At 44.5% G+C, this 15,644-nt stretch overlaps 1 protein-coding gene across 7 annotated transcripts in view; it reads right to left on the reverse strand.

The window, feature by feature from the left end:
- The window catches only part of FGGY (FGGY carbohydrate kinase domain containing), a 501,197-nt gene that overhangs the window by 211,110 nt on the left and 274,443 nt on the right, over positions 1-15,644 (reverse strand). For all 7 annotated transcript variants that reach the window (XR_008199109.1, XM_052636858.1, XM_052636853.1 and 4 more), the window contains exon 8: positions 1,548-1,651. Coding sequence is in view for 6 of the 7 variants with exons in the window: in XM_052636858.1 (XP_052492818.1) it covers positions 1,548-1,651 (104 nt within the window). In the remaining variant the exon portion in view is untranslated. The remainder of the gene's footprint in view (positions 1-1,547; positions 1,652-15,644) is intronic.

Here is a 15,644-nt window from a genome sequence, read left to right on the forward strand (position 1 = left end):
CTTAGGCCTCCACAGATTTCTCCCTTCAGCAACAGCCAAGCCTTACAATACGGCTGCTGAGGGGAAGACAGAGGCCAGGACTTTTCAAGAAGTTCCATTCAAAAGTGTGTCCACAGAAACAAGCAGAAGGAAATTTTTTTTGAGGAGGTTTAAGAAGTCCAGTGTACTGTCCTCTTAGGAAGTTGTCGCTAAGCCTGGACCCTTCCTAGGCAGGCACTGTATCCTTTCTGCCCAACACACCAGTGCTAGCGATGGGGAGCTAGCCCTGGCAAAGTGCTTACTCTCTGTGACGCACACCTCGATTCATCCTCACCGCACTATGAGACATGTACTATAACTCTCACATCTCACAGATGAGGAATTTGGGGTCCAGAGAGGTTAAATGCTGTCTAAGGGCCCATCGTTAGGAAGTGGAGGAACTGGGACTGGAAACCAGTCAGGTGGCCCCATCATCTCTGTGAAGTGTGTGAGAACCCCTGACACCATGTCTGGTGCATACCAGATGCTCAGCATCTCAAGTTCAATCGGAATCTACACTGAGGGGCCTTGTACCAGAGTACCTGTTACCATTCTGTCTCACCAATGGGAAGACTCATCATGCCTCTGTCCCCAGGGTTTAGCACAAGAGCAAAGGATCAGTGGATAAGTAAACGTATCGATATTTACTCAACCAAAGTATTACATGGTATAATAGGCTCATTGGTCCCAACAGTAACTAAACACAGTTTCTCAAGGCCCATGAGTCCCTCTACTGTGGTAGGGTGTCTGCCCTGGACTGTATGCCAGATACCCCTCTAACCCTTACTCCTGTCCCCAGGCCTTCCTCCTTCTCCCCCATGCTCCCCTCTATTTTACTCATCTGGGAAAAATCCAAGGATCGTCCATCTAACTTTAACAGAGTAATGACTTTTAAATAAAAATATGGTAGAAATGGGTACTTATCGAAATGGAATGCTTTCAGACTCAGGCATTTAAAGAAGATATAAATTTTAGGGCAGGCACTAAATTTTAACTGTAATCTTGGAGAAAGCCTTTCCACTAATTCATGGAGAAAAATTAACAGAGTGAAAATTGCTTATCAGTGTGCTTTTGAAGTCATGATATGCAGTCTAATTCTATACATCACCAGACCGCTCCCAGGGAGATGGATTTATATTGACTGATGGAAAGCCTGGCCGCCAAGGAAAACAGACACCTCTGTGCAGAGAAGACTTGGCTACCCATTAGGGACAGATTGTCTGGGAGTGAGGCATTGCCATCTCTGGATCTGATTTCACTCCTTGCTCCTTAGCTCTATGGCCCGGGTGATGTCAAAGGTAGGTTCATGCCTTTTTACACTTTTTACAAATCTGATCCCTGTAAAAAGGTCTGGCAAATCAAAGCAAAGCTATTGGAAGGAGCGCTGTGCTTTCTGCTCGACATGGCACAGGGGACAGAACGGGAAGTTGCTGAGGGGGCCCAGGGGCCAGCAGCTCAGATCTCCTCCCTGGCTGGGTTGTCCATCCCAGAGTGTGGTGGCCCCGCCCTCACCCACTCGGCAGACTCACACCCATGTGACAAGAAGATGTTCCACAGATGACAGCCAGCCGTGACGTCACTGGCTGTCCCTCACAGGCGAGGCCGTGCCCCTTCACATCTGCTCCAATCACTCCTGTGAGAAAACAAAACGGAATCCTCTTAAAAAAGAAAGAAAGAAAGCTAGAACACACCCAAGACACTCTTTTATTTATTTATTTTTTAACACCAAACAACGCTGAGAAGGCATTCCATGTGTAGGCCAGTCTTGACTAGAAACCAAAAGAGCGGATCAGCCTGCCAGGGGAACTAAGAGGCTGGTTCTATTTTTGCCTTTCTCTGGTCAGTGTATGGCTTCCAGGTGGCGCTAGTGGTAAAGAACCTGCCTGTCAAAGTAGGAGATGTAACAGATCTGGGTTGGGTTTGATCTCTGGGTTGGGAAGATCCCCTGGAGGAGGGCATGGCGAACCACTCCAGTATTCTTGTCTGAAGAATCCCATGGACAGAGGAGCCTGGAGGGCTACGATCCACAGGGTTGCAAAGAGTCGGACATGAACTGAAGTGACTTAGCACACACCTAGCACACACAGTGTATGGTCTCAAACACTGGAATAATAATAGAGACTCTAACTAGAATAACAGAAGCACCGGTCACCAGTGAGTTTTGGTCCCAAACTACCAGGCACTGTGCTGAGTAGTTACAAGTATAGTCTCATTTTACATGAAGCCTGTCAAGTTGATTCTATTAACACCACACATTAGTGAGAGAGGGAAGGCCTACGCATGGGTGAAGTGACCTGTCCAAGATCACACTGCTAGTAAGAAACAGGGCTGAAGGGAACCTAGTTTAACCCATCACATTTCAATCTCAAAGAAGGCAATAGAGTCATTTGATGATGGGATCTTCTCAGCATCTCTGGGTCACCATTCTTAGTACTACTCTTTCCAGAACTCTCAGTGTAAAGGGTAGAGTGACTGACAGTAAGTTTCTGTTGAAAGAACGCCAGGTGGCAGAGAGTTTCCCATAAATGGTATAAGCTCAGGCTGCTCCTCCACATGGACTGTGCTCCTTGATACTGGGCAGGTGAAGCTACAAATGCAAGGGAGCAGTTAGACTGTTTAGAGCCTTGAGTCATCCATCATTCATTCAATGAGCACCTTCAACACATAATACAACATACTGGGTTTTATAGGCGGGAGATGCAAACACGGAAACATTCCCAGTGAGGAGACAGGCAGGAGGTGGAAAGCGTCAGGACAGCACAGCGGCCGGGATGCAGGAGAGGACAGCTCCTTCCTGCCTCGTGGACTCCGGGCCATGCTGCCCCACTCTCCATCTCTAATCCTCAGTGCTCTTTCCCACCTCTAGACCTCTGCATCCACTCTGCCCTCTGCCTGAAATGCCATTCCCCAACCTCTCTGCCAGGTGAACTCCAATTCCTTCCTAACTCAAATGTTATTTCCTCGGAAGGCTTCTCTGCTCCTCCAGGAAAGATGCGGCTCCCTGATCATGGTTCTCACATCTTCTTGGACGTCCCTAACACACAAGACACTGGTAATTTACAGAATTACTGTACCCTATCTGTCTCTCTTGCAATCATAAAAGCTGCTGGAAGCTAGCACTGCCTTGCACACATGCTTAGACCCCCAGCACCGACCACAGGGGCTAGTACACAGTAAGAAGTGAAAGTACCTATGCTGGGGGTGTGATGATAAGATGACAGCTCTTGTCCTAGGGCTGCTCACAGTCCTGTGGGAGGGAGGGAAGGAGAAGCCTAGATGGAGCATTTAAATGCAGGGATGAGATGGGACAAGAAGAACTGCAGGTGTCTTAAAAAACTAAAAACAGAACTATAATATGATCCAACAAATCCCACTCCAGGGCATATATCCATAGAGAAGTACAATCTGAATGGATACAAGGCCTCTGATGTTCATTGCAGCACTGTTTACAGCAGCCAAGACATGGAAGTCACCTAAATGTCCATCAAGAATGAATGGATAAGGAAGATATGGTGTATTTGTGTATACAACGGAATACTCCTCAGTCACAAAAAGAAGGAAATAATGCCATTTGCAGCAACATGGATGGACCTAGATATAAATCAGAGAAAGACAAATAACATATAATATCACTTATGTATGGAATCTAAAAAACACACATATTCAACTTATTTACAAAATAGAAGTAGAATCACGGATGTAATCACATGATTACCAGGGGAAAAGCAGGGATGGAGGAGGACAAACTGGGAGAATGGGATTGATATGTTATTCAGTCACTCAGTCATGTCAGACTCTTTGCGACGCCATGGACTGCAGCACCCCAGGCTTCCCAGTCCTTTACCATCTCCCGGAGCTTGCTCAAACTCACGTACATTGAGTCGGAGATGCCATCCAACCATGTCATCCTCTGCCGTCCCTTTCCTCTCCTACCTTCTATCTTTCCCAGCATCAGGGTCTTTTCCAGTGAGTCAGTTCCTTGTAACTGGTGATCAAACTATCAGAGCTTCAGTTTTAGTATCAGTCCTTCCAATAAATATTCAGGGTTGATTTCCTTTAGGATGGACTGGTTTGATCTCCTTGAGGTCCAAGGGACTCTCAAGAGTCTTCTCCAACACCATAGTTCAAAAGCATCAATTCTTCGGGGCTCAGCTTTCTTTATAGTCTAACTCTTATATCCATACATGACTACTGGTCCCATCACTTCATGGAAAATAGATGGGAAAACAATGGAAACAGTGACAGACCTTATTTTCTTGGGCTCCAAAATCACTGCAGATGGTGACTACAGCCATGAAATTATAAGACATTTACTTCTTGGAAGAAAAGCTATGATGAACCTAGACAGCCTATTAGAAAGCCGAGATATTACTTTGCTGGCAAAGTCCAACTAGTCAAAGCTATGGTTTTTCCAGTAGTCATGTATGGATGTGAGAGTTGGATCATAAAGCAAGCTGAGCGCTGAAGAATTGATGCTTTTGAAATGTGGTGTTGGAGAAGATACTTGAGAGTTCCTTGGATTGCGAGATCAAACCAGTCAATCCTAAAGGAAATCAGTCCTGAACATTCATTGGAAGGACTGATGCTAAAGTTGAAGCCCTAATACTTTGGGCACCTGATACAAAGAACTGACTCCTTAGAAAATACCTTGATGCTGGGAAAGATTAAAGGCAGCAGGAGAAGGGGACAACAGGGGATGAGATTGTTGGAATGCATCACTGACTATGATGGACATGAGTTTAAGCAAACTCTGGGAGTTGGTAATGGACAGGGAAACCTGCTGTGCTGCAGTCCATGGGGTCGTAAACAGTCGGACACAACGGAGTGACTGAACTGAACTGAACTGACGACAGAGACCTACTCTATAGCACAGGGAACTCTAATTGATAATCTGTAATGACCCTTATGGGAAAAGCATCGAAAAAGAGTGGATATATGTGTAATTCATTCACTTCACTGCACAGCAGAAACTAACACAACAATGTAAATCAGCTATACTCTACAGAATTGTAAGAACATAATCAAAGAAGGAGAAAGAGGAGGAGAAATGGGAGAGAGAGAACTAGAAGAAAGGCGGACGAGAACTGCACAGCAGCTTAGCTCACCTTCAGGGATTCAGGGGATTTCCAAAGAGGGGGTCTATGCTGAGTTCTGCAGGAGTCAGGCCTGTGAAAGTGTGAAAGTGCATCCTCAAGCCACAGATCCTTAGCTACCGAAGGCTGTGGCTGCTCAACAGCAGGCTTTTCCAGAAAGCAGGATCTAGTGGGCCACGATGTGGTCTCTTACATGCCAACAACTTCCTAGGTTTTTTTCTAAAGCTTTTTCCAAATTCTACTTTCTTGGGCACAGCGACTTGGGAACCTCAGTTATTGTGCAGAGGCCCAGTGGTGGAGGAAGTAAGCCTCTTTGTAACTCTCTGTGTTGGTTATCACAGCCTGTTTTGTGTTATCACAAGAATTAGGTCCCAGCAACCAGGTGATTGAAGTTGGGGACTAAGGCTGGAAGAGTCCCGGGCCTGAGGGCTTTCACTAAGTCCTGAGCATCATGTGGCTACCCCTGTGACCCGTGTTTCCCAGACACTAGGCCACCCAATCAGGGCCCTGCCAGGAGATCTGAAGGCTTGAGGCACTGGAGAGCCAGAGTGCGTCTCCCCCATTCCCCCCGTGTCAAGGGGCTGCTATTTCATGAGTTCAGCTGTGCCCGCAGGTCTGAGACTCCCACTAGGCCCATGCTGACCACTCTATGCCTCTAGTTACACCACCTCCTCCTTGTCCCTCCAGCAAGGGGTGGCAACGGCTTCCATTTTGCTGTTTCCCTGAATTGGTTTGCAGGGAATATAACCCTTTACAGCTCCATCATAATCTAAGTCACCATTTTTATGTATTAAATTTCCTGGTTTTTTTGTGTATACTTAGAGTGCTTTCACTTTTCACTTTCATGCATTGGAGAAGGAAATGGTAACCCACTCCAGTGTTCTTGCCTGGAGAATCCCAGGGACGGGGGAGCCTGGTAGGCTGCCGTCTATGGGGTCGCACAGAGTCGGACACGACTGAAGCGACTTAGAAGAAGAAGAAGAGTGCTTTACATTTTTTCTGGGAAATCCTGGGTGATAAATTTCCCCAACCAGGGCACAAAGACTTTTGACGGAAAGAAACCCTAGATAGGAGAACATTTTATTTGAGTTATATTTGTAGTCTCTCTCTCTGTGAAAGTGTTAGTCACTCAGTTGTGTCCAACTCTTTGTGACCCCATGGGTCGTAGCCTGCCAGGCTCCTCTGTCTAAGGAATTCTCCAGGCCAGAATACTGGAGTGGGTAGCTATTCCCTTCTCCAGGGGATCTTCCTGACCCAGGGATTGAACCCAGGTCTCTTGCATTGGCAGGCAGATTCTTTACCATCTGAACCACCAGGGAAGTTCCCTCTCTCTGTACATGTCTCATTTTATTCTTACCGCCACTGAGTGTGATGGGTGTTATTAAAATCCTCATTTTTACAAAGGAAGAAACTGAAGCTTAGAAATGAGAACTGAACCAAGGTCACACAGCTCACCAGAAGCAGGGCAGGGAATCCCATCCAGGTAGCTTGATTTCGAACTGCTGGGTCTTAAATCAGATAACCAGGTAGTCAATGTTTACTCATCTGTATATCTCAAAATACTGGGGCCTTACAATACTGATCCTGAGATCCTTGCTGGAAAAGGGGTTGGCCATCGGTGGTCCATCGTGTTATAAGCACGTTCAAGGAATTCCTGCTGATGACTGCTTTTATTGGTTCCATACATATAAAGCTTGGGCAAAGTTTATCTTACAGGGTACCTCAATCCTGAAAGGGAGTTATGCAAGGTAAGAAAAGAAATTTTTGGAAAATATTTCCTTGTTTCCTCCCTGATTAGCAGATTCACTGTTGATATTACTAGGCTTAGAATCTGAGAATGAGTGTATTACAATGAAAAAAGAATGAATCTCCACAATGTTCTTCATAGCAGCCACACCGATTTGCAGGGTGGAGATAGAAACCCAGGCATAGAAAACAGATGTGTAGACACTGGGGCGGGGTCAGGGTGGGAATGGGATGAATTACGGGGCTGGGACTGACTTACATGCATTGCTGTATGGAATGGATGACTAATGAGGAACTGCTGTGTGGTGCAGGGAGCTCTGTTCAGTGCGCTGTGCTGACCTGGATGGGAGGGAAATCCAAAGGGGATGGGATATATGCATACATATGGCTGATTCACCTTGCTTGTGCAGTGGGAAGTTAGCACAACACTGTGGAGTAACTAAACTCCAATAAAAATTAAAAAATAGAAAATGATTTAAAAGCAGCTGTTATATATTAGAAAAAAAAAAGAATGGGATTTGGAGACAGTAAGGTCTGCTATAACATGAAGAAAATGACAATATCACATGCTAGCTCTGATATAGAGGTAATGCTTAAAAATAAAACTTGGATTAATGGGCACTGTGTCACCACCATCTCTATCCAGCACCATTGTCAGTATCCTCTGAACTCTTCTCAAGAGACAGCTGTATTCTTCCTACGTTTTTAGAAAATTGATCAGATGGCTAGGATAGGCTGGATACTGCATTAATGTCTTTCAATATTGTCTCACAATCTTCACATTTGTGAAATATATTCTTTCTTCCCTTCAACACATACAGAAGCAGCAAAGTGATTTGCCCAAGGTCACAGAGGTATAAGACCAGTGCCAGGATGCGGCACCTTGAACTTCTTTGGTCTGACCCTAAAACCCATGTCCTTTCTAGAATCCCTCACTGTGTAATGTGATAATCATCTTGTACAAAGGAAATATATTTGTAAGTGTCAGTTCACCAGGGACCATTTACTCAGAGCCATGGGTTTCGAGTTTGAAAATCTGAGTTTGAGCCCCAGTTCTGCCATGAACCACCCGAAAGTCTAAACTATTCCCGCACATCCACTAGGAGAGAAGTTGATCACAAATGGAGGTTCTTTTTCAGCCATTTTCAGGACATAACATACATGATTCTTTGAAAATAGTGATTCTTTGAAAAAGTGTCACTGGCCTGGAAACAGGAGGATTGAAAGAAATCCCTCCCAAGAAGGTATATTCTCAAGTCCCAAGGGAACTTAGAAAACCTCAGGCCAGGCTGGCACAGCACCAGAGAGGCAAGTATTGCCTGGTTTCCCTCCAGAGAGGTTCTGAGCACTCTGCCTAACAGATCCAATCCAAGGGCTGATGCTGCTGAGACCACGTGAGTCTCAGCCCTGCCACCCCTCATTTTGTCTTTGGCCACACAGAGCTTGGAGGGGCCGACCAGAGAAAAGAGGTCCAAGGTCCAGGAAGCAACAGGGGGGAGGAGGAGCCTTCTCTTTTCTGCATAAACACATTTCACAACCCATAGAGAGATCATGAGCCTCATGTGTACATCAGGAAACAATTCCTAAGACGGGGTTTTGACAAGCACAGCCCTCAGCACTGCTGGGGCCCTTCACATGACTATGCAAGTGTCAGTGAGTTCAGCATTCCTCAGAAAGTTTAAAGAGCAAAATTAGCAGCTGAAGAAATAGGCACCAAAAAACTTGCGAGATTCAACTGGGTTTTCCTTGAACCTTGCACAATGTTCAGCTGATGGTAGTTGCTTAACAACATTTTTTTTTGTTGAATGAAAAACAAATAGCTTACCGAGTCAATGAATCAATTCAGGGCCTTTTATTTAATGACTCTTCCCCTTTAGTTCATATCAAGAAATGTGTTTTAAAAACACAGAATTAAAAAGGGAAAATTAAAAATCCATGAACAACTCTTATTTTCCCTTATGTGCTCTTTCCCTCCCTCTGCCCCATCCACCAAACATCCATCCTTCCATCCAAACACTTATTGAATATCTACTCTATTTCTGTCAAAGAAAAAAGAGACTTTGCAAATGTTATGATTAACAGTGGGTTGGTTATCCTGTAATTTATCAAGCCACAACGGCTTTGAAAACTTTAAAGGGCTGTATAGAAGAAAAACATCCCAAGCTCTAGCATTTGTGCTATAATTATCTCATACTTTATAGCTATATAAAGCACTTTATAGTTTGCAAAGCATCCTTAAACACTGTACCCTTCATGAAGCTTTTTTTAAAAATCCTGTAATATGTTATTTTGAGATCACAGTTGAAGAAACAATTTAAGAGAGGTAAAGTAACTTACTCAAGTTTATTTAGCTACTTGGAGGCAGAAGCAGGACTCAATTAGGAGTTTTAACTCTCCTAGTCTGAAGATTTTTTTCCTATGCTTGAAAAATAAAAAGGTTTGTTTTAGATGGATTTACATCTTGAAAATGATGCTCTTAAAATAACAACCCAGATACCTTTCTGAAGGAAGAAAGGATGAGAAGGAATTTGAACATTACCAACGACTGCATGAACTTGAGACTCTTGAATTGGCCATGTGGAGGAATAAACTGACTGATAAATTTCATCAAATGAGCTGTTTGACTAAGCCAGCCAAGGGGTTTAGAGGTTCTTCAGGAAGAAGATCTTTGAAGACCATCAGCTTCGTGTAACCACAGATTTTTCAATAATTTTAAGCTTCCAGAATTTTTTCTGCAGAGGACCAGACACTAGTTTCCACACAAGAAGATACTGAATTCTGTTCTTTTTATGAATATTCATTCATTTTATATAGAAAATAATAGATGGGTTTGGCACTAGAGTGCTTAAAAACCTGGACTTGTTCATCAGGGGCCCTTGGTTAAGTGTCTCATCTCCTTTATGCATCAGTTTCTACATCTGTACAATTTGAATAATTGTATCCTCCTCATCAGATAGTTGTAAGGATTAGATGTGTTAATATGTGTAAAGTGCTTACACCAGTTCTGTCTGGAGAACATTCTAAGATGACAGAAATGTTCTGTATCTGCATTTTCTAATACAGCAGTTGCCAGACACAGATGGCAACTGAGCCCTCAGAATGTGGCTAGTGCAACTGAGGAACGGAATTTTCCATTTTGATTAATTTCAGTAGCACATGTGGCTAGTGGCTGCTGTATTAGTTAGAGTGTGCTGAGGACTACATGAATGCTTGCTGTTTTTATTATCGTTGCTATTATTGTTGTCTTCAGACTTAGCCTTGAATCCCATTGACATGTTCTTAGGCAAATGCCTTGATCTCTAGAACCTCAACTTCCAAATCTAAAGATTCTGGATAACAATGTTTACCTTCCAAAATTGCTGTGGGCGGGGATTAAGTGAGATGTAGGTGGACTCTACTAGTACTAAACAAATGGGACCGTCAGGTGTGCCTGGCACAAATGTAGAGATTTCCTACTTATTCCTGAATGCTCCTTGCTCAGCCAAGCCACTGAACATTTCCTCATGCTCTTCCTTCTCCAAGGAATGCTCTTCCCCTAGTACACTCCATTCCCCAACAATCTACCAGAGGAACATGGGCTCCAGGGTGCAGACCCAGCTCTTTCATCAGCAGTTTTTCCAGACTGTGCCTTCCCCCATCCCCCTGAACACTGCAGTCAGGGAAAACTGGTCAAGCCTCTTGTATCTGTAATGTACCTGTTTGCACAGCTGCATCCCTCTACCAGACTGTGAGCAGACTGAGGCCAGGGAAGGCTCACTAATTTTGGCTGTTGTTTGATAAATGAATGACGGCATGTTGCACAAGGTATATATAATACTAGTGAAACACACGATGTTTTCTAGATAAAGGTAGCAGATTTAATCATGGGCAGATATGCTGTATCTTACGTATGACTGACAGTGAAAGATAAAGAGTTTTGAAGCACAATTTATAAGTGATGGTGAAAATCTTACTGGAGCCTCACAACTCACCTTGTTTTGAACTGTCAAAATCACTGGTAAAGATAAAGGTCCTAAGACCCTCTGATTATTGAAACATTGAAATGTGCCTCAGACCTTACAAGTATTATTGTACTAAATTCTTAAAATGATCTTGAGAGGTACCTGTTATCACACCGTTTTACTAATTCAGAAAATGAGACCAAAAGTTATTCAAGGAACTTTTCCAATGTCCTTCAGAGTCAGAGTGGGGAAAACAACACACAGATCCACCCAGTGCTAAATCTCATGGAGCTACAGAAACTAGTTTCTTTCTTCCCAACCACTGGCAAGAATTTCAAATATTCACAGACAGCAGAGCTGAACTCAGATCTCTTTCAGGATTTACTGTCATAATCCACCACAGCAAGCCCAAAGGGTTCATCTCAAGCCTAACAAACGAAGGGGAGTGAAACAGCTGAAAAGATTTCTGTGATCCTGGTGTTTGATGAAGCATCACTTTGGCTTTGAAAGAAATGCCACTTAGAAGGCATCCAGTCTAAATCCTAAAGTAGGTGTATCTTTAAAAAAAAAAAATCCTAGGTAAAAATTCTACAAAGAAATTTTGCACACCTTGATACTGCCACCATCTCTGTTCCCCTCAGCCCACGCCCCCATCCACAGAACTGGGAAGATAATAGGAGAGGTATTTGGCTAAATGAGATGTGAACAGACTTTACAAGATATCTGCACTATTTCGCGCATAATGGTGAGGAACAAGTGCTCTAGAATCAGACTGCCTGACTTCAAGTCTACAGGTTGGTCAAGTCACTTAACCTTTTGGGCCTTGGTTCCCTCGCCTATGAAACTGGAATGACAACAGAATGTAGCTCCGAGTGCTACTGTGAAGATGAAGTGAGCAGGCTGGTACCAGGATCACTGTTTGCTCCATACAGTTCTGCCACCATTGTTACTATTGACCAATCTCAGTCTTTGGTGTTAAAGCAGGGCTTGGCACGGCGGTTCAGGCATTCCCTCTCAGCATGCTGCATGCTCTGCCAGAGGGATCTGGGCTTGCACAGAGTGACTAGAACACTTGTTTTCTGTCCTTGTGTGTCCATCTGGACAACTGATGACAGAATAATTGGGGGCTCCGGGGAATCACAAAAATGAGATACCAGGTAGTAGGAACAATCCAGGCTAACATTTTAAACACTGTTGATAATAAACCAAAAGCTATTTATATTCCTAAAATCCACAATAACATGTAGGACCATTCATCCTACAGTACAACTTGGTGATGGCAAACATCGATTCTAAATGTCACACTTGTCCAAGACTTGCACCCATCAGATGCCAATACAAGAGCTTTGGGAAGGTCAGAGAACAAAGGAGAGACCCTCAGATAACTGTATCTGGGTCTCACTCCTCTGTTCTCCCTTCTACCCAGAAAGATCAAATCTCAAAGGTAGGCTGTAATATGTAATAGCTTGGAAATCTGAGACTCAGAGAACACTGGCACAATCCACAGTAAAGACTAAGCAAAAGCTTGATTTCAGAAATTCCTTTCTTTGTAACTGCAACACAGCCTCTCGATTACTTGGATATTCTCAACTGTGACATCATAAAAAACAATTTTTCACTCACAGGCATTAGACATGGAAAAGGGTCAAGTTGAAATCCAATCCAAATAGCCAAGTTAAGTCACAAAAATCACTTACCATCTAAGTAAAAGAAATAAAATTAAGAGAACTGGTCCAAGTATCACAAATGTGTCTTCTGGAATAAGTCCTTACATAAACCTAAAACTGTGACTCTAAATCACACAGTTGCCTTCTGATGTTTTATAAGTTAGTTAATTTGACAGCTATTTATTGATTCCCAGTTATATGCCAGGCACTGTGAAGAGCAAGAATGCTTAAGATGAAAATTGTTTTCTTTTATACTACTGGGTCCTGGTCTAGGAGGGAGGAAAGGAACACAGGCAGACACAAGAAAATAAGGAACAGCCAGTGACTCAGATCTGAACCTGTCTAATCAAAGTATGGAGCCAGGACCCCTGATCTAGTCTGAATGGTCAGGAAGGACCTCCTGAAGGAGGGGAAGCAGGAGTCTCCTCAGTCAGCAGGGGGAGAGAATAGGAAAGGAAAAGCATTTCCGGTAGCCTAGGGATAGACAGATAAGACAAAGGAGAGAGAGAGGATGTGAACTACTGGCCTACAGAACCTGAAGAAGATGCAACCCTGTATTCTGAAGAACATGGTTGGATCAGAAGACAATTTATACTGGGTTCCCAGGTCCACCACCTGTGTGCTATGCAGCATAAGCCAGTGCGTAAGCATAAGCACTTGGCACACTGCATAAGCTAACGCCTCTCTAGGCCTCAGTTTTCTCTCAGGTGGGAGGTGGGAGTAACAGCATCTACTTGGCCACCTGATGCGGAGAGCTGACTCATTGGAGAAGACTCTGATGCTGGGAAAGAGTGAAGGCCGGAGGACAGGGCGACAGAGGATGAGGCATCCTGAACTCAGTGGACATGAGCTTGAGCAAACTCCAGGAGACAGTGAAGGACAGGGAAGCCTAATGTGCTGCAGTTCATGGGGTCACAACTGGACACGATTTAGTGACTGAACAACAACAGCAACAACAGCACTGTACACCCAGTGTCCCAGGAAGCAGGCCCCCATCCCAAGTCCCGAGCAAGTTGTAATGTATGGTCACCCTACACGTAAGGCAAGCAGCCTGTGCCTCGGATATAAAAACTGCTAAATAAATATCAGTGTCCAACTTCTCCCAGGAGATAGTAATCTTTTCTTGGCCCTAGACAAATGGTCTCATTTATCAGATTCTCTGAAGGCGCTCTGCAGGCGAGAAAGGGAGCAGTCACCTGGACAGTCCCCTGAAAGACACAGAGCAGACTGGTGAGACGATTCAGGACAACACTAAGGGGGGATGGGACTTGCTCAGACAGATTCTTTTGGACACCTGAACCTGGGAAAGAGGCCTGAGATTTCAGAGGAAAATATCATAGTTGGCTCCCCAGTTCTCTCTCCCTAGCCTCTGAGGCCACACTCAGCGCCTCCTCCCTTGGTGTGAGTTTTGGTTCCATCAAAAAACGTCCAGAGGTTTTGTGGGGTTAATTGAACATTGACAGATTCTTCAAAGCCTGGAATTCCCTCCCAGTGCCAAAACCAGCCAAGTTTCTGGGCTAGGATCTCCCCCAGAGAGTGTTACAGGGCTTCACTACACCTAGACTGCTTGATCTAACCTTGCGCCACGCTTCAGAAAACAAGGAGACAAAAAAGAAAAATAAGATTTTTGAAGCTGGATCCTCTGTTCCTGGTCCCTATTACTGGCTGAGTGGGGGTAGGAGTGTAAGGCGACCCATCACTGGATGAGAGTCAGGCCAGAGAACCTGAGAATTAAGTGCTATGCAGAGCAGCTGGAGAGAGGAAAAACAAAACAAAACCTGAGCAGGATAAAGGGTCCAGGGTTTTAACACAGCGAATGAATGACATGTGGCTCGAATAGTTTCAAAGAGAACAAAGGCTTAGGTAAATAAATAGTGTGGAAGACGAGAGCAAAAATGAATTATAGAAAATCCCACAAGGAATACACTGGGATTTTTCAAAAACTGCAGATGAAACGACAAGAGATCAACATTCAGCCCTCCCTTTCCACCTACACACCTGCTCCCGACATCCACGTTCTTGGGATAGTTAGCCCTGGCCAGGCTCCCCTCTTCTTTCTCTGGGCCTGCCCTGGGCTCTGGGGGGAAGGAGGATGGTCTGCAACAGCCCTGGACTTCAGGGAGAAAGAGACCTTTCCAGCTACATGACTTTGAGCAAATGAGCTGAGTTCCTTGAGCCTCTCATACCTCCTCTGTAAAAGTGAAGTGATGATTTCAAAGTAAAAGTGTAAAAGGCAATCTTGTTATGAAAGAAAAGTGCTGTGATCACATCTTAGGCCCTGAATAATATTCTCTCTCTCCTCCATTGGGTAGGATCCAATTTGATAAACGTTTACTGAGCGAGCACAGCTCTCCAAGAGGCAGCATGCTCAGCACTGCAGGGGTAACAGTACCTGAAAAAAACATAATCACTGTCCTCCTAGGGCTCACAATCTCCTGGGAGCCAAGGATGCGGGTACCCGGCAGCCTGACCATGGGTGCCAAAGGAGCATAGCAAGCGACGAGCAGAAGGAAGGGTCTCACCATGTGTGGGTCCAGACAGGCTTCCCCACTGAGGGCCTGCTTCCTCTTCGACCTGGTGATCAGAGGCCTCCTCTACCTCGGCTGTGGCCACTCACTCCAGGTCTTGCTGCAGCCTACCTGAAAAGCTTTAGGTCTCCTCTACAACACCATCATCGTAAGAGCTAACACCTGTGTAGTATTTACCTGCTCCAGGAACTCTTCTAGGTGCTTTTTGTAAATTATCATAGAAGTGACTCCACACAATTACTCTTATGAGACCCATCTGGGAAACAACCTGTGAGCCAGCAGGGTGAGTAACTGACCAGTGATCACAGAGAGCAGGTGATGTGTGGAATAAGAATCAGGCTGTCTGGCTCTGGAAATCATGCTTTATTCCAGCCCTGAGAGTGTAGGAATGGAGCTGTGGGTATTCTTGGACAGGGTTTTTTGGTGCACACAGGTACTTATTTCTGTTGGATATATGCTGTGTGTTCGTATTATTTTTTTCACTCTGACTTTGCTCTCACTTCTTCTAAATTCTTTATTACGATGGGAAGAATTCTTGAGTGATTTAAAAAAAGAACACCCAGTCCATCACTTCAAAGCACCTCTGGGCAAACCTGGAGTATGTCCAAGTCAGTGCATCTCTTTGGGCACTCTTTGGAGAGAGAACTCCCA

This window comes from Budorcas taxicolor, chromosome 3, assembly GCF_023091745.1.
Source record: "Budorcas taxicolor isolate Tak-1 chromosome 3, Takin1.1, whole genome shotgun sequence".
Lineage (NCBI taxonomy): Eukaryota > Metazoa > Chordata > Mammalia > Artiodactyla > Bovidae > Budorcas > Budorcas taxicolor.